The sequence below is a fragment of the Leuciscus leuciscus genome (assembly GCF_965113295.1).
Source record: "Leuciscus leuciscus genome assembly, chromosome: 20".
Classification (NCBI taxonomy): domain Eukaryota; kingdom Metazoa; phylum Chordata; class Actinopteri; order Cypriniformes; family Leuciscidae; genus Leuciscus; species Leuciscus leuciscus.
The window spans coordinates 12,221,715-12,248,321 of NC_138744.1; the positions used below are offsets into that span (position 1 = coordinate 12,221,715).

Below are 26,607 nucleotides of genomic sequence, written 5' to 3' on the forward strand. Positions count from 1 at the left end.
GAATCCCTCATCAGTACTTTATAGTAACTCATTGACGGATCTAATCAATATCTTTATGTCTGGTTTATTTTTATACCCTACATCTGGGCTCAGATCTTCAGAGATATTTGCTGACTGCACACTGTTGAGTTCAGTTGCATTGTGCTTTATTGGAATTGAGGGTTACTTTCTACAGTTATTTTTTGTTTTGTTCAGTGAAAGTCACTTTAAAATTGTCTTGGAAATGTTTTTGTCTCGTTTAATTTTGATCGTTTTTAAACAACTTTTTTTGTACTTTTATGTTTGTTTTATTTAGACTTTTAATCTTAAAACAAAGTACAATTCCAATCTTTTTTTGTGTTTTCCGTCATTTTATTAACTCTGGATTCGCAAAATGCTTGCTCCCGAAAGATGGGTCAGTAGTACCCAGTTTATTTGGACCAGCTTTCTCCTCAGAATCACAACCTTTAAGTATGATTAATTATTGATGTTTATATTTTCAACCGGTTGTTTCTAAATATGTAGTTTTGTGTTTTATATTGTGTAGGTTTCTGGCTAACCAGCTATCTCACGTTATTATTGTCTTCCTCAAATAGTTCTGCAAATTATCTGTGGGCAACTATTACCTAAAACTGTCCATAATGCAGATTGTCTGCCGGTCTTACTACTTTGAGTAATGATAAAGGATAGAGCAAGATTTGTTTTAAGTCAGTCAATCATGTTAATGCTCTGCTAACATATGCGCTGTTACAGTTCCCGCATGTGCACTGCAATAAATTAGAAATATAAAATATCGGTTTGGTGATAGACATACAATTGTTAATGCTGATGGTGAGGAATAACAGTTGCAACATCTCATGATGAACGTCAAAATGAGTAGCGTATTACTGAGAACTGTCCCGCTCAAGTCGTCCTTGCGATGGAGGTTCGGGTTGAACAACTAACTTTCAGTGTTTCATCATCAGACTTTCGCTCGGATTGATTTGTTCAAATCTACGCCATCATTACTGTCTTTAAGTGTACTGTAAGGGAATAATACAGTCAAAGACCCAGAACCAGATATGATGAATGAAGACCCGGAGTTAAGAGTGCAGTCAATTGAAGAAAAGTTTTACTGAAGATAGTTTGTTTCATCAGGCAGAAGTCAGCTTCAAGACTCACAAAGAGTTCGCAGGCCCACCCCGCTTACAGTTACAAAGATCACAGCAATTATACCCTTCACCAAGGGGTAAGCTTGAGAGGACAATGAGAGGACACTTTAATCTAACTGGAAAGTAAGGCTTTAACAAAGAAATGGTCCCTTAAACTATAAACTTCAATGACCCCTGTGACCATAGTTGTCAGGGTACCCTAGAAAAGCAGATGTATGTATTGACACATGTTGAAGACCTTTCTTAAACACAAAACGAGTCCATATTTCATTTCTGGAAGCCGGGCTAAATGAGCAAGCACTGTTACTGCGTTCCTGGCATGGGCCAGACCCTTCAGTCACCTCTCAGATATTTAATACAGACATTAGAGGATACATGAAAAGAACATTTCAGTAATCACACTGGTAACTTCTATAACAAAGTAAAATCTCATAAGCTTAGAGAAGTCATTTAACTTGTGATATTTAGAAGGAAAAAAAAAAATTGATTAAAGGGATAGTTCACTTTGAAATTAATTTTTGGTATGTTTTAGCTTACCTCAAGGGCATCCAAGATGTAGGTGTCTTTTTTTCCGCGGTAGTTTCAATTTTGATATTTTTAGGTCAAACCGTTCTTGTCTGTCAGTCATATAATGCAGGTCTATGGTCACGGTCTCAAAACACAAGCACAGAGTCCAAATTAAAACAATTCCCCGTCGTCCAAATTAAACAATTCCCCATCGTAAGTACACATTGATGGCCTGAGACACGAAACGAGCGGTTTGTGTGAGAAAACGAACAGTATTTGTATCGTTTTTACCTCTTATACGCAGACATGTCCGAGTGATCTGATCTGACGTGTACGCAGACTGGTGCATAGATATATACACTAGATGTCGCCTTAAAGACATTCGTTCCAATGAACTGCCGTAGACAAAGCGACATCTAGTGTATCTATGCACCAGTCTGCGTACACGTCACACACCAGGATGCGCGAGCGCCCTCAGATCACTTGGACGTGGCTGTGTATAAGAGCTAAAAACTATATAAATACTGTTCGTTTTCTCACACAAACCGCTCGTTTCGTGTCTTAGGCCATCAATGTGTACTTACGATGGGGAATTGTTTAATTTGGACGACGGGGAATTGTTTTAATTTGGACTCTGTGCTTGTGTTTTGAGACCGTGACCATTGACCTGCATTATATGACTGACAGACAAGAACGGTTTGACCTAAAAATATAAAAATTGAAACTACTGCGGAAAAAAAGACACCTACATCTTGGATGCCCTTGAGGTAAGCTAAAACATACCAAAAATTAATTTCAAAGTGAACTATCCCTTTAATACCTTGATTCCAGAATCCACCCCTTCAGTACGATCTCTGAGCTTTAGGAATCCCTTGGAGCTGAAGTCTAGTTGGTATGAAAATGGTTGTTGTTTTTCCGTTGCGCGCTGTAAGTAGTAGACCAATCACAACAGACTGGGCCATCATTAAAGATAAAAATTTATTATGGAAGTCAATGGGGTCCATCAACTGTTTGGTTACCTGTATTCTAAAAAAAAATATCTTCTTTTGTGTTCAGCAGAAGAAAGCAATTCATACAGGTTTGGAACAACTTGAGGGTGAGTAAATGATGACAGAATGTTCATTTTTGGGTGAACAATAATTGTATTATTGTTCTACACTCTCTCTCTCTCTCTCTCTCTCTCTCTCTCTGTATATCTACACTCACCTAAAGGATTATTAGGAACACCATACTAATACTGTGTTTGACCCCCTTTCGCCTTCAGAACTGCCTTAATTCTACGTGGCATTGATTCAACAAGGTGCTGAAAGCATTCTTTAGAAATGTTGGCCCATATTGATAGGATAGCATCTTGCAGTTGATGGAGATTTGTGGGATGCACATCCAGGGCACGAAGCTCCCGTTCCACCACATCCCAAAGATGCTCTATTGGGTTGAGATCTGGTGACTGTGGGGGCTATTTTAGTACAGTGAACTCATTGTCATGTTCAAGAAACCAACTTGAAATGATTCGAGCTTTGTGACATGGTGCATTATCCTGCTGGAAGTAGCCATCAGAGGATGGGTACATGGTGGTCATAAAGGGATGGACATGGTCAGAAACAATGCTCAGGTAGGCCGTGGCATTTAAACGATGCCCAATTGGCACTAAGTGGCCTAAAGTGTGCCAAGAAAACGGCATGATGGATCCATGTTCTCATTCTGTTTACGCCAAATTCTGACTCTACCATCTTAATGTCTCAACAGAAATCGAGACTCATCAGACCAGGCAACATTTTTCCAGTCTTCAACTGTCCAATTTTGGTGAGCTCGTGCAAATTGTAGCCTCTTTTTCCTAGTTGTAGTGGAGATGAGTGGTACCCGGTGGGGTCTTCTGCTGTTGTAACTTGTAGCCCATCCGCCTCAAGGTTGTGCGTGTTGTGGCTTCACAAATGCTTTGCTGCATACCTCGGTTGTAACGAGTGGTTATTTCAGTCAAAGTTGCTCTTCTATCAGCTTGAATCAGTCGGCCCATTCTCCTCTGACCTCTAGCATCAACAAGGCATTTTCGCCCACAGGACTGCCGCATACTGGATGTTTTTCCCTTTTCACATCATTCTTTGTAAACCCTAGAAATGGTTGTGCGTGAAAATCCCAGTAACTGAGCAGATTGTGAAATACTCAGACCGGCCCGTCTGGCACCAACAACCATGCCACGCTCAAAATTGCTTAAATCACCTTTCTTTCCCATTCTGACATTCAGTTTGGAGTTCAGGAGATTGTCTTGACCAGGACCACACCCCTAAATGCATTGAAGCAACTGCCATGTGATTGGTTGATTAGATAATTGCATTAATGAGAAATTGAACAGGTGTTCCTAATAATCCTTTAGGTGAGTGTATATGTATATATATCATAACTTAATTTAAGATAAGTTATTTTCAGCATTTTCTAAAATTTGGTAAGGTTATGTTTTAAAAAAAAACTTACAGTAGAGTCAAAAAATAAATGTTTTCTCTTCCATTTTGCTTTTCAAGTAAATTTTGTTAAGGATGTTTAGGCATTTTTAATGGAAAATAAGGCAAAGTTATGGCAAAATGATTTTTGTGCAGTGTTCCTTATACACCTCTTTCTGAAGACCATTTAGATTAATAGTCATATTTACCGGCTTTTTTTTTATTCTTTAAAACCAGGAAAAACGGGAGTGGTTTTACTGGTGGGGTGGTGGATGACACCCTGTGAACTAAGCCTTTGCTTCTTGTCGGAAATTTGATTAAATGCGGCAAAGACTGGGTGACCCGCATGTCTGGGAGAGGAGATTTTTCATTTTTCTTTAATACTCATGTTTAATTTCATGATTGGCTAAAGCTCCAGGTGGCTGCTTAATGTCCAACAGATGGGCCCCTCCGCAAACCCAATTTTCCATTGCAGGCTGATGGCAATAAAAGGAGGGATTTTCACAGTTCCGCAGGCACCCCTCGCATTTCCACTCTCCCAGGGGCAGGGAGAGAGTGAGCAAGACCGCAGTGTTATACTTTGTTTTTATTAAAGCGTTTGATTGACAGCAAAGGAAGATTTTTCCAGTATTAAACTCTAGGCCCAATTGAACGGGACAAAGTACACCAAGTCTTGACTTTGAGCTACTGGGACTGGGTTATACCACCTTTCTCTTTCTTCCTCTCTCTCTGTCTTTGTCTCTCTCTCTCTCTCTCTCTCTCTCTCTCTCTCTCTCTCTCTCTCTCTCTCTCTTCCCTTTCTTTTTAGTTATGAAGCCAATGGCTCTGTGGTGAGCCACAGGGAGCTGACAGATTGGCCCTTAGGATCTCAAGGCTTCTTTTACAATCAAAACTTGTTAACTCACATTCGGAGTTGAGGATTTGGATGGGGGTATAGAGGGGCCTTAGGATGCATCAAAGCCTGGGTCTTGAGAACACATGTTTGGGCATAAAAGTGTGTGTATGGATTAGGAGTGCTGTAAAACCAAGAAGAACTTATTCTCCTAAGGCCAGTCAAATGAGGAGAGAGGAGCAGCTGCAAAGTCCAACTCCCTCTATCCTCACTGACCTTCACCATCACTGTCTTCATCCTCGTCCTCACTGTGAAATCAGGGGTCAGAAGTCAAGACTGAGGTGCACACTAAAACCTGAGGGAAATTTCTTGGATACTTGACGTAATGGATCATGTTTTCTAATTTAACCTCTTTTGCCAAATTTGCTTGTAATATTTATATATTATATATAAAATATATATTTTAAAAAGTCATAGATAGTCATTTTGACAAGACTTTGTTAAAAAAAATTTGGGGGAAAAGGTACATGAGTCATTTAAAAATTAATACTAAATTTAAAAATAATAATAGTTACATTTATAAAGAAATGACATTGATGAATGATTTAATTTAATAATTGATTATTTTATAAATGTTTTTTTTATAAGTAATAAACTATTACTATTGTTCAAAAGTTTAAAAGATTTAAAAAATGTTTTTGAAATAAGTCTTATGCTCACTAAAGCTATATTTATTTGATCAAAAATACAGTAAAAACTGTACTGTGAAATATTGGTTATTTAATGTAACTGTTTTCTATTTTATTGTATTTACATTTACATTTATTCATTTAGCTGACGCTTTTATCCAAAGCGACTTACAATTGCTATATATGTCAGAGGTCGCACGCCTCTGGAGCAACTAGGGGTTAAGTGTCTTGCTCAGGGACACATTGGTGTCTCACAGTGGATTCGAACCCGGGTCTCTCACACCAAAGGCATGTGTCTTATCCATTGCGCCACCACCATTTAATGTAAAATGTAATTTATAACTGTAATGGCAAAGCTGAATTTTCAGCATCATTACTCCAGTCTTTAGTGTCACATGATCCCTCAAAAATCATTCTAATATGCTGATTTGGTGCTATTTATTATCAGTGTTGAAAACAGTTGTGCTGCTGCTTATTTTTGTGGAAACCACGATGCCTCATCATGATCATGAACCATGATTTATCAGGATTCTTCAAAGTTCAAAATAACAGCATTTATCTGAATGAAGACTAAAATTTCATCTTTTTCATTTTTTAATATAATTTAATTATTTTATTATTGAATATTATGTATCTGTACTATTATTCTTTATTAATATTCATAATCAGTTGTAATATCTTATAGAGTTATAGAGTTTTATGTGTATGTGAGTTTGAGTGCATGAGAGACTATAGATAGCATGGATTCATATGAAGATCATATGTCAGAGATATAGGAAGACAGAGGGGTGTGTACTGTAACATGTTGCAACTGATGCAGATGTAAGCAACAAAGATATTCTTAATATGGAAGTGAATTGTGCCATGTGTTCGCATGACATATACGTTCCATTTTTAAAGCTCAAGCAATATAGTTTGTTACCATAAAAGGAAGCCTCTCAGTGATGTATATAAGCTCAATCTTACTGTACACATCAGAGAAACTAAGAGAGGAGAGAGAAACTAAGAGAGGAGAGAGAAACTAAGAGAGGAGAGAGAAACTAAGAGATGTGAGGGAAGAGAAATACGAGAACGTATAGACCTGGCATGAATGTAACATCTTCTGAAAGATTCTCTCCTGACATATAAGAATAAAAGATTCTTCTTGGCAAGATAACTGGTGTCCGGTCCTGTGAATCTAATAATAAGGGGAAAGACTAAATTCCAAGTCTACACTGAAATATAAATAGTTTGTGACAATGTACAAAGTCTTAATTTTAATCAATCTAATGCGAATAAAATAATACATTTTTTTCTTCTGTATATGGGAAAACAAAAAACTGAAACATGGTTTGTATCTAATGCAGTGACATTTTGATAGTTTCTTTTGTACCTTTAAAGGGTTTATAATCGTCACTTTGGGGGCCATGTGTGTATATTATGTATATGTGTGTGTATATTTCTCAAACATGGAAACGATTATGTTGATATTACTTGAGACAGACGAAATCTTGCCACATTACTCATGCTGTACTGTTTTTGTGCAACCCAGATACATAAACACTCTGACAGAAAAACAAAACGTATCTAATACAAAAAAGACAGCAGAACTGTATGCACTTCAAATCCATTTGAAATCCAATAGCTCAAACAAATACCGAACAGACAAAGTATTTTACTTGACACATATTGTGAAGTGCCACGGGATTCTTTGAATCTAACTGACTTTTCATTTGGACCATAAAAAACATGGTGAATCCAAACCCATTACCAAAGGAATGACATGAGGATATTCAAACCCTTTCCGTCCTCAGTATGCAGGTGCTGCTGGTTAGGATATTTAGGGCACGTATTATTCCACTTAGAGAATTATTCAAGGTTTTGTATTGTACTTAGTATGAAATCATTCAGATCAGTTTTAGGTCATACACGTTTTTGAATTTTTGGTGGAGTTCATTGCAAGTGGAAAGTTTCTAATACTTTTCTGATGTCTTTAATTACAGGTCCGACTCTTTCTTTGACATCATATCAACGGCATCCAGTGTACAGGTCAGTGTTCATTACTTTTACAATACTTTTAGGAGACACTTTTATACAAAGCAGCTTGTATTGCATTTGTCTGGGAATCAAATATCTTTGTGCATTAACCGTTTGAGTTAAAGAGGTCTCATACTGTGATTTTGAAGCCTTGTGTCCCAAACGGTGTCTCCCTTTTTCAAACCATTCAGCTTTCGATCACTTAACCTTAGTTTTTGGACCAAGTTGTTGGACCAGTTTCCATGCAGATAATGGTATTAGTGGAGCAGTTCTGTTGCCATGGCAACTAGTCTCTATAGTGCCGTCTCCAACCACAGGGGATGATATAGAGCTGTTGATGTTGGATAACAGAAGCAGATGTAGAAGGCAGAAGTGAGTTAAATGATCTGAGAGCACTAGACCAGGTCACAGTTCACAGACTCTATATTGAGCTGAACAGAGGGATCCACTGAGTGTGGGAGACTTTACTGAGACGAGACCGAGAACAATGCTGAAAGCTGAAAGGGATAGTGACACTCAGCACTATAGAAAATCACAGTTTTGACAAATGTGAAACATTCATTTAGTTGTCACTGTTTTATTTTTATTTTTATAAAATATATAGATGTTTTACAAACCTTGTAGGATTAATTGTCTTATAAAGTTAATATACAATTAAAGGTTTGGGCTTAGTAAGATTAAACAAAAAGTTTTTGAATGAAGTCTCTTATGCTCACCAAGGTTGCATTTATTTGGATAAAAAATACAGTAAAACAATAACACTGTGAAATATTATTACAATTTAAAATAGCTGTTTTCTATTTTAATGTATTTTAAAATGTAATTTAATCCTGTGATGACAGCTACATTTTCAGCATCATTTCTCCAGTCTCCAGTGTCACATGATCTTTATAAATAATTATAACAATTATCTCAATTCAGATCAGTGTTGGAAAGAGTACTGAAAATTAGTACTCAAAAGTACAAGTATCGTTACATTACTGAAATAATACTCAATTACAAGTAAAAGTACTGATGTCAAAAAAGTACTTAAGTAAAAGTACAAATTACTCTTCTCAAAAACTGCTCAGAGTACTAGTTACTAGTTACTTTTTAGCCGGCGATAGTTAATGTATTACCAATAAATATTCAATCAAATCATAGATCTATGTAGAAAATAGCTACTTTTAACACATTTTTACCTTATTGATGAAGGACATTAATTAGTCATGATACTGGAATTTCTCACTTCAATATGATCAGTATCATTTTCAATAACATCGGGAAAACCACCACATACTAAATATTTTAATATCAACATTTTTGTCCATCCATTTTGTCAAGGCAATCATTATTTTCAAGCTTCAAAAAGCACGAAACTCATTGTAACAGTAATCTCTTTGAATGGAAAAGTTTAATTCAAGTCTTCTGAAGAGACACGTCCACTATATACGATGAACGGATTTTAATTTAGGCTTTTGATTACATATTTAAACGTTGATCAATAACCATTACAATAATCTAACTTAAACATTTGCTCACTCTGTGTATTTGTCTTTACAATAGGGTAACTCTGTTGCAATAGCTCACACACAGCGCAAGGAAGCTTGATTTCAAATTGAATTGAATTTGCAAAAATGACAAGTAAACAGTCAGTAATAAAATGAGAACAAATAAAATAAATTACCTCAATACAGTTGAGGTATTCGAAATATGAAAACACTGAATTTTTTTATGCAGTGTGTGTTAAAGGGTTAGTTCACCCAAAAATGAAAATTCTGTCATTAATTACTCACCCTCATGTCGTTCCAAACCCGTAAAACCCGTTCATCTGTGGAACACAAACGAAGATATTTTTGATGAAATCCGAGAGCTTTCTGACCCCACATAGTCTGCAGTGTGATTAGCAGTTTCAAGGCCCAGAAAGGTAGTAAAGACATCGTTAAAATAGTAAAATAATAAATGAACTTTTTTCAACAATTTCTTCTCTTCCCTTCACTTCTCCGATGCGATTCACGTAGTAAACACAGTGCAGCGCTTCCGGGTTCTACGTCAGAACGCCGGCTCAGAACTCATGTGCTCACATGATGTCTTTACTATCTTTCTGGGCCTTGAAAGTGGTTATGACATTGCAGTCTCTATGGGGTCAGAGCGCTCTCAGATTTCATCAAAAATATCTTTATTTGTGTTCTAAAGATGAACGGGTTTTAAGGGTTTGGAACGACATGAGGGTGAGTAATTGTGACCCCGGCTAAAGTCGAAGAATCTAATCATGAGTTTAAGAGCGTCAAAGTAGTCATAGTCATAAAAATGACAAAAATAGGTAATTTGTGTTTATTTGCTGTAAATGATAGATTACACAGAGGGTTTTGAGATGCAATACTCAAATTTTCATTTATAACATGATAAATACTGAAATTAAGGATTTTATTGACACTACGTTATACTTTTGCGCAAACAAAACCCCCGGACGTGGGCTTCCTAAACATTGATTTCAATCGTATCTGGGTTCATTTCGGCTCAACAACACCTGATTGAATTAGAATTAAATTAACCTAATAGGTTAGGCCAGAGTTTATAGGTTTAAACCCACATGGTCAATCCCAGGTGTGGGCCTTTGAGAGAATCAATCACTGGTGGCTTCAATTTCCTGTGTTTAATAAATAATAATAAATACAGCAGCTTCAGTAGCCTGAAGGTTAAATGCTTAGGGTTGTTGATGAGAAGTTCAGTGCAATTAATTGTATCTATTAATTGTCTTTGAAAGACAATTGTAGTAGGGCAAGGGCAAGGTAATGCTGATGACCCAGGACAGGCATTTACATTAGAGCTTTGGAAAGGGAGGCTCCTAAAATGAAAGTCCCAGACTGCCTGTGTGTGCAGGTGTGTATATGTGAATGTGTGTGAGAGCTTGTGGTCAGAGTTAAAGTAGAGGACACTGTCTGCCAGCAGCAATTAACCTGCAGATCTCATCTAGACTGTACTTACAGAACCAGACTTACAACCTTCCTTCTCTGTTCATCTTTCAGTCTCTTTCTCACTTTTACTCCTCCTGGCCTCTCACAGTCTGTCTGATTTCATTGAAGCTCTCATGCTCTATATTTTTTCAGCTCTGACATATTCATAATTTGGTTTAAACAATGTTTTTAATGTTTAATTGGCATAAATAAATAAAAATAACAACAATTATGTTACAGGTTTTAAAAACTCCTTGACATTGATGTTTGCTCGTACTGTAGGAATGTGTTGATAGAAGAAAAGGCTCTTTTTTCCCCCCTTTTTTTTTTTTTTTTACATCAGCAAATGTAGATAAAGTTCAGTGTAGTGCATCAAAAATATATAGACCATAGACAAAACCAGAAGGACACAAACAAGATCTGTACTGGTGAGCTGAAGTTGAGCTGTTGCAGCAAGTTGTCTTTCTTTTGCAGTTTTTAAATTACAAGTCATCCTTATAGTCTTAGTCAACAGTCTTTTGTCCCTATCATGTTTGTATAAAAGTATATCACCTCTGTATAAAAAAGGTTAGGATTAAATTCACATAGTTTTTGGCTTCTAAATATGGAAATGCAGAAAGGCAGTGTAGCTGTCCGTTATAATGCCGTCCACCAGGAAGTTAAGCAGTGTTACATTTAATTAAACATTATTTACAGCAAATTTACACTAAATGTGCAGTTCGCTCAGGCGCGCTTCTTCAGACGGATCTGATGGGAACGCTCTTTTACTCTCTTCTTCTCATCATTAACTCCTTAACGCAGTTTTTCTTTCTCTGTCTTTGTTCTGAAAGAAAAGAAAACAAAGTGATGAGAGAATGACTAACCTGTAGGTTAAAGGGTCTTTATACATCTTGTACATCCATTCATTTTACAGACACATACAAACAATTATCTCATTAGATTTTTAAACACATTAGGACACTGATGAGCAGTTGAACTCTGACCGTCATTACCAACAGGTCTGAACCGTAATCAGGACCATCTCAGAGATAGATCTCATTTAGGGAATCTGATCGCTTACCACCTGGTCCAGATTAATCAGAAGGCACTGCTGGGTGTGTGTGTGTGTGGTGAGGTGCCATTGCATTGGCACTTGTTTGTGGCATGTTTATGTGGTGCTTGGTGCCTTCTTTGTGTAGCAGGAAATTTGCTCGGGGGTTTCCGCACAAAAAGTATTCTCATCACTTCATAACATTAAGGTTGAACCACTGTTGTCATATGGACTATTTTAACAATATGTGGGGTCAGAAAGCTCTCGAATTTCTTCATTTGTGTTCTGAAGATGAACAAAGGTCTTGAGGGTTTGGAACGACATGAGGGCGAGTAATTCATTTTTGGGTGAACTAACCCTTTAACAGCTTTTAAGCAAAAAATTTGCGAAAGATTTCTGTGGATTACACCATTTGAATAATTTGAATAATATGAATGATATAAGTAATTATACAGCTGTTAGTTGCAGTTTAACTTGTTTTGAACAAGCAGCGTTCCACAAGTCTCTTTTTCTTTTACAATGATACCTGGTGTAATATACACTGTAAAAAACGATTTTTTTTTTAGTTGTAAATAAAACAGATTTTATTGGAGTATATTTTAGAAGAAATACTTTTTTTGTCAATGTACTTCAAAATTTCTTGTTTGATGAAATGTGTTGCTTGCCATTTTTTGTAATTGTTTACGAAATCTTTGAGGGAAAATTGTAAAAAAGAAAAAAAAAGAGAGAATTTTTGTTTCACTGCATTAAGTTAATTATTTTTGTTTTGGTGTTTGACAGTGTACTTGAGCCTTACCTATGGGACTGTAGGTGTACATATGAACAATTAATGCTTCTTAAATTTAACTCATAACAGAAAAAGAAGTGCTTTCAGCTGATAAAACAAAGTCTTTTGAATGTTTGGCATTAAACACTGACAAATTGCAAGTTTGAGTTCATCAGCCCTCATTAATTGGTTGCAGCCGATGAAATTTTTATTAATAAATAATCAATCCTCTATGGCCCATCAAATACAACCATATTATTTCAGTAACAGTATGTGAAATACTAGATGAAAGGATGAATCTAGAGTGTTTTCATTAAACTGTGGTGTTTAAAGAGTCTGTTCAGGATTAGTCCTCGTAATGATAATGAGGGTGTTGAAGGCTTTGGTGGAACTCAGGACATACATGAACTGCGCAGGAAGACGTTCAGGTTGTCAGGGGAATAGACCAGATGTTTCTAGTGCACTGCACAAACACAGCAGACGCATTGCAGCCTGTGCAGTGTGTGTTCATGGCGTTTTTGTGTACCTCTATGAAAGTTTTGTCTAGAGCCAAATGAATCATTTGTTTTCATCACAGTGGGTCATATAAACACTTTCTTTTAGAATGCGGTAAATGTTAATTAATGTGGTTGAAGTCAGACCAAGCATATCAAGGGTTTTATGCCAAAATGATCTGTTTTTATGATCTGATGACATCAAGAAATTATACTAATGTAAGCTTAAAAAGCTATGGATAAATATCTGCTTATCTGTCAATTGCACACTCAGAATATTTCATGGTATCAGTCACTAAACATTGATAAATGACACTTTAAAAAGTGAACATTCTGTCATCATTTACTCTCCCTCATGTCTTACAAACTTGACTTTCTTTTCCATGACTTTCACAGTAGAACACAAAGATTATGTTTTTAAAAAAGTTTTTTTTTTGTCCATACAATAAAAGTCAATAAGGTCCAATGTTGTTTTGGACACTGCTTTTATTGTTTGGACCAAAACAACAAAATATCTGTTTCACAGAAGAAAGTCATACAGGTTTGGAGTGACGTGAGAGTAAATTATTTTTGGGTGAACTATCCCTTTATATCTCAGTTGCATTTCTGAATGGCATGGATGAATAACAATGCACTGACCTCTAACCTTGAACCGGTCACAAAATAATAATAGTTTATTATTAAACATAATTTTTTATAGGTTTTGACTGCTCTATACATTTTAAGATGATATCTGACCTCTAACTAACTGCTCGTGCATTTTGAATAGTTATTCTGGTGCAATAAAATCAACAATGTGTGTGGATAAGAACAAAGGTATTTTTTTAGGCAATATCAGCAACACTTTAATAGAAAATAAATTATTAGAAAGTGGAACTGAAAAAATTATACTTTTTTATTTCGGCACACAGGCCTCCATCAGGGCTAAATGACTGCAAACTGAGGAAACTCATACATTTTGACAGCTACGTTCCATCATGCTACTCACCAGCCGTCTCTGGTTGCTGAGGCAGAAGGTGCAGATCTGTCTGGGCTGTGAGTTTTCCGAGTCCGGGCTGGGTGTCGAGGTCTTCTGGAGATTGTGGTGGTGATGATACAAGGCTCCAGGACTCCTGAGACAGGGCTGGCCGTCTCCACACTCCTCTCCAACCAGCAAGACGTTCCCCAGGTGTGAGATGTAACTGGAGGCCAACCGCAATGTCTCAATCTTGGACAGCTTCCTGTCGGCTGGTTCGGTGGGTATCAGCGTCCTCAGAGCGGTGAACGCCGTGTTCACACTGTTCGTGCGATCCCGCTCTCGGGCATTTGCGGTGTTCCGCTGCCGTACCTCAACGATCTGTGAACGGATCTCGGTAGGGACCGCTACCGGTCGGCAGCTATACCTCTTTTTGGGAGCACCCAACTTAAAGGCACCATAGCTGTGGCTTGCCATACGGAAGGACTTGTCTTCGGATCCAGAACCCTCGCTGCCGTTGTCGTCGTCCTCGGAATGCATGCTGATCTCAGAGCACAAGAAATTACCTGGGGTTGGTCGCACCATCGCGAAAGACATGCTCAGCACCTTACAGGACCCCAGGAACTTGCTTTTCAACCTCGCACCAGAGCGCTGAATATTTTCTAGTCTCCACAAACACAAGAATGAACTCAATCCCTATTTCTAATCGTACACACCAGGACACACTAGTGTCGTTTGAGTCCAAGCTCCTGTAACCAGTTTTGCAGGAGGGATCCAACCAATCCAGTGATGCTTGACTGAGTCACTTCTGACTCACTCATTCACAAGAAATGCTCTTCTCTCCAATGTCATGAGTTATTTAGGCTAACAGCATGCCAAGCCGCCTCCCAGAATCTGTATGTTCACGCGTGTGTGTGTGTGTGAATGGGTTTGTGAGCTCCAGATCCTTCAGTTCCACGTGTGATTTCAGCTGAGCGTTTCCTTATGCCTTGGATTTATAGTCAGGGGGTGTGGCTGGGGTTCGCTCTCCCTTCTCCATTCCCTGTGAAATCCTGTGAGCAAGTGGGAGGAAGGAGAGAAAACGGGGACCTCTCTCTCTCTCTCTCTCTCTCTCTCTCTCTCTCTCTCTCTCTCTCTCTCTCTCTCTCTCTCTCTCTCTCTCTCTCTCTCTTCTCCCTCTGTCTCTTTCACTCCACATTAGTATTTTTTTTTATAAAAACGTGACCCTGAAGTGCTTCCACAGAAGATTAATCAGTGTGATAGATTGGTTCGTTTCTTTCAGTGTATTACATTTATTTTTGGTCCTTTCACACTGAATTTTCAATTCAGTCCATTAACTCTCCATTTTTTGTCTACGCTCTCTCACTCTTTGTCAAAAACAGGAGTCGTCAGGGCCAGGTGCTCATGAATCAATCCAATCTGAACCTAAATACAGCGTTCAGTCTGTGGACGGTAGCCCAGATCGTTTTGCCTTTGGCACCACAGTCATAGGAGGCCTGACAAATGATTGCACAGTTGTTGAGGGGTAATATCACAGGATATTATACAACATTCATAATAATAGTAATAATTTTCATTGTTCATAATATTGGTTCTTGTGCATGGAGATTGTCCACTAGCAGCTCTAGTGCTGATTAAACAGGAAGTGCCCTGGGCTGCGGAGAGTTTTCACTGTAAGCACAATGACTCTCATAATGGTTGAGTGAAGGCGATAGGTGGATTGGTTGTTTGAAAAGCTGTATGACAGTCACGGGCACACTGACATTTTAATTTGCCATACTTGTCAAACGTTGCCAAAAATGGTATGTTATTGATCTGAAAATTTTTCAAACATTTTAGGACCCTGATGCACTTACATTTTAGGGGTTCTGGTCATTCATGTTGTACATTTTTGATCTTTTGAAAAAAAGATGTGTTGGTTATTCTAAATTATATGATGGAATTGGTGTTTGGCTTGAGGTCATGGTGCAAAGGACCCTAGGTTGATTTTTCTCCAAACCATCCCTTTAACTTAGTGATTGCTATCAGGATGTGAAGAGACTTAAAAAAGAATAACAAAAAAATTTTCTAGAACAATTCACCTACCCTGCCTTTAATTTAGATTTTATTTTTTAAAATAATCTTTTTCAATATTAATATAATCACACCTACTTCTGCAAACCAGATGGAATGTTTTAGAATGAGACAAACCAACTAAGACCTCAAAATATAAGATGATTCATTTATAAAATCCATAAGCTTTATGGCGAACATCACATACAAACAGGAAAACCGGTCTCATCACATCCGCTTGTCGGAGAAAGTGTTAACGGCAGTATGAATTGATGACGATGTCTATGAACTTTTTAGGTAATCAGCTAACCTAGCTAGTTATTTTTTTATTGTTGCCGTTTTATTCCATCTAAATATCTAATTATTAATGAGAAGAAGACAAATAAAACAACTTTTAGATATCAATCTGCATATGCGATGAGCATCGGTTATGTTCATCTTTGCTTGCTTCTTTTAAGGTATCTTGAGTAAAGCACATACAGTAGACTAGAACCGGAAGCGATACAACCTGTTTTACAGAATACTGAAGGTTGTTGCGCATAACCCCCACTGCTAATATGTGATGATTTTGCTGTTGTTTTCTAAAATGATGTCACTTCCTGGATGATAATGCCATAAAGCACTTTTATTTTTTAAAAATAATGATACAAATGATTAACCTGATGGAATATGATTTGTGTGATTATTAAGGACTTATATAAAAATAAAACCTATAAAATGAAGACCAATTTGAATAATGTTCTGAAGAAAACACATTTTGTTTGAAACATTTTGGTTACAAAAAAATACATAATTTATTAAGATATTTTCAAGATTTTCTTTGTTCAATTTTTTTGTCTAACCAAAATGCATTTTTTTTTTAAAGAAGGACATAGTTGTAAAATTTGAATTAAATTACAATTAAAATGCATCCCTTTTTTTCAATGATTTTGAATATTGTAATAATAGAAAAAAAAAGCTACAGTATATGATTTCTTTAAAGGTTTCAAGTTTCGTATTTCATCCAGTATATTACAATATGAGTAAGGATATTTGAAGAAAATGCACTGCATAACAAGAATGACTAATTTAGATAAAATAGTAACGATAGCATACTTCAGTATGAAAAAGCTTGCAAAAGCCCATTGCATTAATGCTGTGTATACTGAAACTTGATGTCCATAAATCAGAACAGATCGGTAGTTTGTTCTTCCCTACATCTGATTATCATTACTTTCTCTGGAACATCTGTGGTAAAACGTCATTTCAGCTTTAAGTGCCCTTCTTCTTGTGCCCTGTGTAGTTGAACTCTTCTGGCATAGTTTGGGAAACTGTCAAAATCCATCACTAATCTTTTGCTCAGGACTGCAGACAGTCGTTATGGATGTCTGCCGGACGTACGTCCAGTCAACTATCGGGGGACTCCGCTGTCTAGCCATAGTTGGGGACAGGCCAGCAGGCAGCAACCACGCCTGACAGGACAGGGCCTCCGCAGCTGGCTCATTTAGTGTAAGAGGAGACGGATTTAGGGGTGGAGGGAGAGAGACAGGGAAGGAGGGACCCTATCAGCTGTCTCATTTTAACACGCATATCACTTTACGTGTCAAGCAAGAGGTCTAATTAGTAATGAACTGTGATCTCATCGGTTAGATGTATCTGGGGTGGTTTCCCTGAAATGGGGCAATGCTATTTAGAGTTGGTCACATAAGCTCAACCCGGCCCTCAGTAGAAATGGGAGAAATAATTTGGCGTTTCGTCTAACTCATCTCTCCACTGCTGACTGGTAATTGCCACTTTCTGTGGCCTTGCCTCTGACTTCCAACCCCTCTATTTCAGGAGCAGAAATGAAGTCAGTCTTCACTGAAATTCCATGCCGTAATCGTCCCGTTCCTCGGAAGCCAAAGAATTCAGACGGCAAAGCAGGTCAGTGGGGTTTTGAGATGGAAAAAGTGAACCGTTTAGAAACTTCTGGAATTCTGTGCCCTTCAGAGCTTTTCCGACAGATCTTACCCTATAGAACCTGAATCTATAATATAATATAATATAATATAATATAATATAATATAATATAATTCAAAATTATAAACGATACAAAATAATATTTTGTATTATGTACTTTACAACTGCTCTGGAACAATAATGTGAACAACACTATAAAAATAAATTTGAATTGAATTTTAAAAAGTTTATTTGGTAACACTTTAAGATAACTGCATGCTATTAATCATTAGTTAAGCATTAGTAAACAGTTAATCCATCATTTATAAAGCATTAATAGGCATTAAGCAGTTTATAAATACAGCTATACATGCTTTATTCTTGATTTATAAGCATATCTATAATGTTTAATAATTGCATTTTCATACTTTATTAATGATCATTTATCATTTCAAAATGAAGTATTGCATTATTTACAAACCAGTTATTTAGAAGTTTTTAGTGGTTCATAAGATCGCTTAGAACGTGTAAATAAATGATTAATAAATTATTTAAATGTACATTCATGCATCTTATTATTCAGACATATAGTAATTGTTACTTAGTGTGTTAATACATTCTTTATTAACATGTATTTCTACTGTAATTCATGGTTAATTCAGGTAGTTATAAAGCATTGTACCGACCCTTCTTTCCAGAGCAAGTGTTTTGCGAATCCTGCGTTGAACTCTGAGATTTGAGAAGCAGTTGTCAGAAAAATTAGGTGTTTGAAGGCGGGACAAGTTGTTCAAGGGCGGACAACATACACCACACAGTAGGTGGGCATTATGCAAATGTCTTATCTAGTGACGTAGAACCGCAACGCAGTGGGATTCAAAATACAGACGACTCTTTTAGGCGGTTCTGGGTCGATTCTTTCTTTTGGGAGACAATAACTTTATTTATCGTGCACTTTCAACTTTACAACTTTACAGAATGTTAACATTCACAAACAGCTATATTACACACTGCATAAAAAAGAATATTCGAAAAACCATAATAGGGACACTTTAATACAAAGTCAATATTTTCCAGATCATATTTTAATACTTTGTATTGGCTTCAGTATAGCAATAATATAAAAGCCAATTATTTAATTTGGCAAACAACATGTCTTTTATATCAGGCTTTTTCTCACACAGTACAAATCAGTCTTTATGCATGATGATATATGGCTGCCTTTACAGTATACAGTACAGGTCAAAAGTTTGGAAACATTACTATTTTTAATGTTTTTGAAAGAAGTTTCTTCTGCTCATCAAGCCTGCATTTATTTGATCAAAAATACAGAAAAAAAATGTAAAATAATGCAATATTGTGATATATTATTACAATTTAAAATAATTGGTTTTCAATTTATTATACTTTAAATTATCATTTATTTCTGTGATGCAAAGCTGAATTTTCAGGATCATTACTCCAGTCTATCACATGATCCTTTAGAAATCATTCTAATATGATGATTCATTATCAAAGTCGGAAACAGTTCTGCTGCTTAATATTTTTTCATAATCTGTGATACTTTTGATTTATTTTTTTAAATTTTTTTTAAAGAAATCTTTTGTAACAACAATATACATAATTTGGGGTCAGTAATTTTTTTCTTTCTTTTTTTGAAATAAATCAATACTTTTATTCAGCAAGGATGTGTTAAATTGATAAAAAGTGATAGTAAAGAAGATTTATATTATTAGAAAATATTTTTTTATTTTGAATAAATGCAGTTCTTTTTAACCTTTTATTCATCAAATATATTAGGCAGCAGAACTGTGTCCAACACTCATAATACATCAGAATATTAGAATGATTTCTAAAGGATCATGTGATAGACTGGATGTCACATGTGACACTGAAGACTGGAGTAATGATGCTGAAAATTCAGCTTTGCATCACAGGAATAAATGATTTTTTAAAGTATATTCAAATAGAAAACTATTATTTTAAGTTGTAATAATATTTCACAATATTACTGTTTTTTTCTGTATTTTTGATAAAATAAACGCAGCCTTGATAAGCATTAGAGACTTCTTTCAAAAATATAAAAAAAACGTAATGTTTCCAAACTTTTGACCTGTACTGTATGTTAGGAAGGGGATCATCATATTTGGGGGTCTGTGGACCCCTGCCATCATCATGTGTGACAGGTTTTCCAAAAACCCCATTAGTGAACAGGCATTTTCTCACACACTGGAGTGTGTCACTCAGAATAAGTCATTACAAATGAACCATGAGACATGTTGCTTTACTCACACTGTGTAACCCAAAGAAGGCGTGTAGTTGGTGGTGTGGCAGGGACTGGAGGGGGGTAAGTCAAGGCCTTATCTTTGAAGTTTGCCTTGTAAAGCAGGCAGCTGGTGAGGGCAATCCCACTGCGGCTCTTCGGCCTGGGCTTGTAAATCCACCTCCGCCCCTCCTAACTGGAGCCCTGGGACTAACCTGTGGCCCGCTAACAATGGCTCACTGCTAATTTAGTGACTCTTTTAAATTCAAAGCATTCTCCTCTTTGTTAACTCTTCATTGTGGTAACACTTCATATATCTGCTCCAGGTGCCACCACCAGAACAAAATCTTAAAACATCTGCTCATCATCTTGGATATAATCACTTCACTCATTTAAAGCTTCACACTTTCCTATTTTAGTAAATCTAAAAAAAAGATTTTTCTGCAAATTTGTTTGAAAATATATTTTTTTGCATTATTTCCTGTTACTTTTTTTTAATTACATGCTTTACCAATAAATGGAAAGCAGTGAGTCAGAATTAAATTATCTTATAACTACTGTAGGCCATAATTTATATTATAAGACAATGAGAATAAACTCTCACCTAAACATATATAGAATAAATAAAAAACAGTAAATGTTGATAATTATTAATTCAATTAATAATAAACTGATTAACATTATACAGATATTTTCATTACACAAATAAAATGCTGCTGCTTGATATTGCAAACTAGTATTATCATATTATTTTAATGCATTGTCGTAATTACAAATACACTGCGGTTTGTGGTGCAAATAGTTTTACTGTTTGTGTGACTAATGAATCAAAAGTCTTACACATTCACTGAAAATAGATTACTTCCATGTTGCAAAATAAGGTGAATAATCAACAGTTTCCTAATATTTTTAAGTGGTTTTGAAATTTAAACTTACAGTAATGAATAAAAATGTCAGATTTTTCAGACTTAAGTAGAGAAAAATCACACATTTACAGGCACAAGTACTTTTCAAGGGGGTGGCTAGCTTGGCAGGAAATTTGCAATTTGCAGCTATTAGTTTTTATAAATGGTGATTACCCTGCGACATTGCAGATTCCTGTTTGACCAAGGCAGAATGTCAGAGTGCAGAAGGTCACATATGTTTTCATTACAACATTCACCAGCATGGTCCATGAAATATGTTCATTACATTACACATTACGTTTAAAATATGTTCATTACATCACGGAGCGTAACAGTGATTCATAGACATCTCTTAGGAATACACTACGTGAGTAACAGTGAGTGTTCAACCTTGACTGTCTGTCCCCAGCATTTATCTTTAATTTATATTCTATTGCAATTTAGATGCATCAAATAATGTAGCTGAAATATGCATTCATAATTTTGTGCAAAAGTTAATGACCTTGTTTTGTTTTTTTTACAATTTTGCTCAGCTCAGTAGCAGCCAGAAACACACAGACATCCTGAACATATCTGAACGGAAATGGACCTTAAATGGAAACTGGAGGTTTTCCTTTTGCCGTTCATTCCATCATGGACCATTTCCAACACCGTTTCATCTCCATCAACATTGCACGCCCCACTTTGCTGCTTGTGGTCATTTGTAATGTAAGCAGTAGCTAACTGGCTGCTTATATCATCTTTTGCAGTGAGACCAATGAGCTAATTTTTTGGCTGTACAGTCCTGTTAATGTAGATTAGGGCCCAGAAATAAGTCATCCATTTTGGGTGTGGGTGAGTACATGCAGATGGATTTTTAGAACAAACATTTGCTGGAAACTTTCAGGGCTCCATTATGTATGGCGTAAAAAACAAGAATTGAGTATAATGTACAATTGTGTCTGCTTTATCCTCAAGCGTTGGCTTGGTTGTTTCTTTTCTTTATAGTGTTTGGCAAAATCGTTCGACTGTAGTGGCCAGATCAGAAATATGAAAACCCTTAATGCAGGCCATAAAATGTTCAAATGATTTACAAAACGGCCTCAGTAAATTTGCCGTTGAAGCTTATATTAAATTGTCAATAAAATGTATGAACTTTCACATTTACTTTTTGAAGCCTAACAGGAAGTTTTTGCTGTTCGTTTATGATGGTGATTTAGTATGTCATGCGGTCTATTCATAATTTAAACTGATTCCTGTGTGTGTGTTCGCACAGTTCGAAGGATCCTTAGGACATATGCTTGTCATTATCCATCGAGTAAAAGCTCTGAGTGAGTGTAAAGGAAATCCACAAGGCATATATCAGTCATATACTGGCGGAACATTTACCCTCACACATCCTTTTTCAAAACGTACATCCTCGATAGCATCCAAAAACAAATAATTGCGGTCACTTCGCCATCTGAAATGAATTGCCAAATTGCCCTCTTAATGCTGGCTCATTTCAGATGAATTTGTGTTGCTGAGTTATGCCTGAAACCGGCCCGAGACAGAGAGGGGACATCAGCACTTCATCAGCACCACAAGAAAACTTTCTTTAAAAGAGTTTCATCAGTGCTGGATACGTCATCATGGGATGTTAACCAATGGACTGAAGTTATGGACTTTATATGGGTAATTTGTAATGATAAAGCTGACAGTTGCAATTTTAAGGTATTTGATGAACAGTGTGGGCAGAGACATTATGATATGAATGGGAGAAGTCATCACACTCAGTATGGTGCATATATGTTGTAGTTACAAGATTTAATTTTTCATAGAGGCATCACCTGTTTGTTTACTCTAGAATGTGCATGTGAATTTGATGGAACAGCCTGAAAAATACATATTTGTGGTGTAATTTGATGTAAAGAAGAACAATTTATGATACTATTGTTGTCAGATTTTAATCCTCATATTGATGGTTGGTTTCATTGATTTGTTCTTTCCCCATTCAAGTAAATGGGAGCTGTACTTGCATTACTGGAAATAGCTGACCGGAGGTGCCCAAGATGGCTTTAGAGTGGACTAAAACGGGATTTTGTTGTGGATTTCTGATTTGTCTTTTGACAGAGAGCAAGGAAAAGGTATTTCTCACATCCTCACTTATCACACCGGATACCTCATTCCTACAATAGAAGATTTCTAAATTGCATATCATTTAGATTATCCTTGATCATTTTGGATGTTTTCATTTGATCATTTCCTCTACTGAGATGTAACTCACTTAAATAGATGTGCAGTTTTTCCTCAAGATGGTTTGGAATGGTGCCTTGTTGATTTAACCTTTGCCCTGAAACCATCTTCCAAGAGGCTAATGAATAAGTTCAGCTGAAATGTCCTCACGGCAGCCTGCGGAGATTACAAATCACACAAATGTGTTTGTAATGGCTGTAAAATAGAAAATAAATGCAGGGAAAGTGCAGTTTACAGCTCAAATCCTCTGTACGCTTGATGAAATGCAATAAATTATGTCCGAAAAACCCTGCTTCGCTCTGCGCTGGAAGTTGAAAAATATTTCTATTATTTTTTTTTTTAGAAGTGAGGTTCTTATTTTATATTTAAGCACTGCCTGGCTATCTTTAAATGGAGAGGGATTTTTAGGACTGAATTGAGAATGTTTCATGATTTGTATTTCTTTTGGGGTGTTTTTTACAACACCCACTAAGAAACTGATTAGTCCTCTTCCAAACCTTTCAATGCTGCCCTCAGAAGTGATTTCTGTGCTTGGTATGCTTCATGGGGTAAGATGTTTTATAATAATGAAATAATTAAAGTGTTTTTTTTGTACTGTATCAGTTGGACCAAAGGGAAAAACAAGTCCTCTGCTTTTGGAGAAACACTGGAATGTGAGAAGTCTGCATCATCATTTCATCTGGCTGGTTTGCAGTGTACATTTTTACACAGTTCCCCTTTGAAGTGGAACTTTGATGCTGCGTCTTGATATTGGCGTGAAGCACTTGTAAACAAACGGCAATAATTATTGCCAGCTGGCAGTCCATGACGTCACACGCGTCATAGCCCGTGAATATAAAAGGGTGCCTGAGTTGCACGTCCTCTGCTTTTTTGCCTTCAGGAGCCGCTTGTTTGTATAAGATAAGAGTCTGTTGGAGCGTGTTTGACTCTCGAGGGAGCTGGATGTGCTCATGACAATGCATTCGCAGTAGGAGGCTCTGTTATTGCTTGATTCTCTTAGTTTAGAGGGAATCTACTGTTTGTACGGAGCGCGTTAAACTCTCGAGGAAGCTGAATGTATTCTTTCTGATGCGTTCGTTGTGGGAAACTCCATCCATGCTTGACTCTTTTGAGGTGTGAGAGTTGAAAATCTGCACATCATGATTCGGGTCAAGCGGCTGTCGAGGCATCAGTGCGGGATTGATTGTGTGGATTGAAGGTGTTGCATAGGGAGGAGTGACGGGAGTTTTTTCCTTTTTGGACTTCTGGACTTTCATGTCAGTTCACGAAGCCGCTCTGTGGCCAACTCCGACCTGACTGATTGCTGTGAATTGTCTAATTCTGAGGAATTAGATGCATAGAGAGTTGAAGCAGGTGTTATTAATAATCCGCCGCCTCCGCTGTCTCGCATATATGTTTGTAAGCCTTTTATTCCTTCTATATCTCCTCATTGAGGTGTTAAGATAATGGAGAAATGTTAAGATAATGGAGAAATTTGTATTCGGCTCGTACAGTCCCATGCACTCCCATGCATTCAAACTTTTCACGTGTGGAGAGACTGAGCAGCGATATGTAGGAATGCCCCAGTTGAAGATCTACTTGCGAGGTATCTCTCCCCTTGTGCTGCATCCTCTTTAAAGGTTCCTGCCTTACCAATGGAGCAAGCGCTGTTCTACTCTAGGGTCCTTAAAACGGAGTAGAAGCTCCCCTGCGGTATGATTGTATGGAAGGTTGTAGTAGGAAATGCTGCCTTCGGTAGGCTGCTCCCTAAGAGCCTTGTGAAATTACTGGTGTGATATGCCTGACATAGCTGAGACTATGTTGAGTATTTTACCCTTAGAGCTTTGCTCTTGGGACCGTAAAGGGCTGAGGCCTGTCCCGCAAGGGAGGGAGAAAGGTGTTAACAGCCGGGACTTTCCTTGCTGTAGAGAAACAGTATCGGGGAGTATTGGCTTATGGAGTAATGCCACCATATGAGTCAAATGGGATGCCCCCATGGTGCTGTTAATTCGTTGAGCCAATTTATGCTATGCCCACTATGTTTGCGCATATTCACAGCCTTGTGGGGCAGGCATTCATGGCGTAGTGGGTATTGGTTCCCCATAGCGTCAATACCATTGCCATACACTGGGCTTGAATACTCAATTCAAAGCATTGAGACATTTTTTTTTTTTTTATAGTTTATCTTTTGACCAAAATATATTTTAAATTCAGTCATTATTTCTTTGTGTCATATCACTAGTTTTGGTTGAATTTACTTAATTTTGGTAAATTTAAATAATGTTTTAGTTTATGAATGTAAAATTAAACCACATATTGAAACATTTTAAATAAAAATCACAAGCTACTAAAATAAAATTATAAAGAGTGCACTATAGAGTGCTGCAGGGCTGACATATTTTTTTGTCAGAAACAAGTTAGCATTTTAGCACTTCAAAATCAAAATCAAAAAACTCTTTGTTAAAAACGTTTTTGTCATTGACAAGATTAACACTGCTGGTTTGTCTGCATGACAACTAAAACCCTTGACTTGAGTCATTGAAATGTCCCCATTATCTACAATAGGCAGGTGAGCAGAGAGACTGTAAGTTTGGAATATTTCCAGCCGTCAAGTTCACTCTGAAGTCATGAGCTAAGTGGCCTCAGAGCCTATCAAGGCTCCAGTTCTGTGACTGCGGATTTGCTTTGTTTCATCCACCGCGCCAAAGCTAGAACTGACAGAGGATGGAGGGTCTTCCAGCCGGTGAAATGTGCTTCAGCCACTTTTGTCTACTGTGCTCATAAAGTTCAACCATATACGCGTGGACAGAGGCTCCTTGTGAAAAACAAGATGGCCATGCTGAGCTTTGCCAAGAGAAACACAAGTAGACAGAAAAGCATGCGCAAGCCTGAGGAACATTCTTCTCTTCATGCCAGATCCATCATTTTTGAGTTCCACATGGTTTGTGTCTGAAACGTAATGTGGTGTATTATAATGTGTTGGGTTTGTGGAGTTTGTTTAACCTCTCTTCTCCCTCTCTGAACCTGATATGCTCCTTTTTTGCTGATTAACTTGTCTGATATGATCCATTTCATACCTTTTATGTGAGTTGGTTTTGTAATGGCATCTTTAGCAACCAATGCCACACAAAATACATTATTAAAATAGAATATTTTTACATTCTCCAAATACGTTGAAAATCTGTTAACTGTCGGTTCAAATGTCATATCCAGAATTACAACAGAGTATTAATATCTATAAAAACTGATGTTTGATTATTTGTGGTGCTTTTTATTCACATAATTTTGAAGATACAGAATGTTCTGTTCGAGCCCACATACACATACGTGTGGTTTTTATGTCAGCAAAGTTTAATATCACTCAAAATGTATTATGCTGAATATTTTAGATGCATGGAAATGCAAACTTTCAGCCGAGACAGTTTTCCATCTTATTTTTCACTCAAGTATGGTGTAAATAGTAACATCTGACTTGGCTTTACATAATAGA

The 26,607-nt window shown here is 36.9% G+C and overlaps 1 protein-coding gene across 1 annotated transcript; it reads right to left on the minus strand.

The window, feature by feature from the left end:
- Positions 1-10,841: 10,841 nt before the first annotated feature.
- scxb (scleraxis bHLH transcription factor b) lies at positions 10,842-14,729 on the minus strand. Its single transcript, XM_082150897.1, has 2 exons — positions 13,824-14,729; positions 10,842-11,368 (listed from the first exon to the last, which is right to left on the minus strand). The coding sequence occupies exons 1-2, from the start codon at positions 14,385-14,387 to the stop codon at positions 11,330-11,332; spliced, it is 603 nt and encodes a 200-aa protein (XP_082007023.1). The 5' UTR covers positions 14,388-14,729; the 3' UTR covers positions 10,842-11,329.
- Positions 14,730-26,607: the final 11,878 nt, after the last annotated feature.

Excerpts from the sequence above, each read along its gene's own strand:
- scxb (XM_082150897.1), bottom strand. The coding sequence starts at position 14,387 with ATGTCTTTCGCGATGGTGCGACCAACCCCAGGTAATTTCTTGTGCTCT. Across the intron at positions 11,369-13,823 it reads TCAGCAACCAGAGACGGCTG|AACAAAGACAGAGAAAGAAA; the intron begins GTGAGTAGCATG and ends CTTTTCTTTCAG.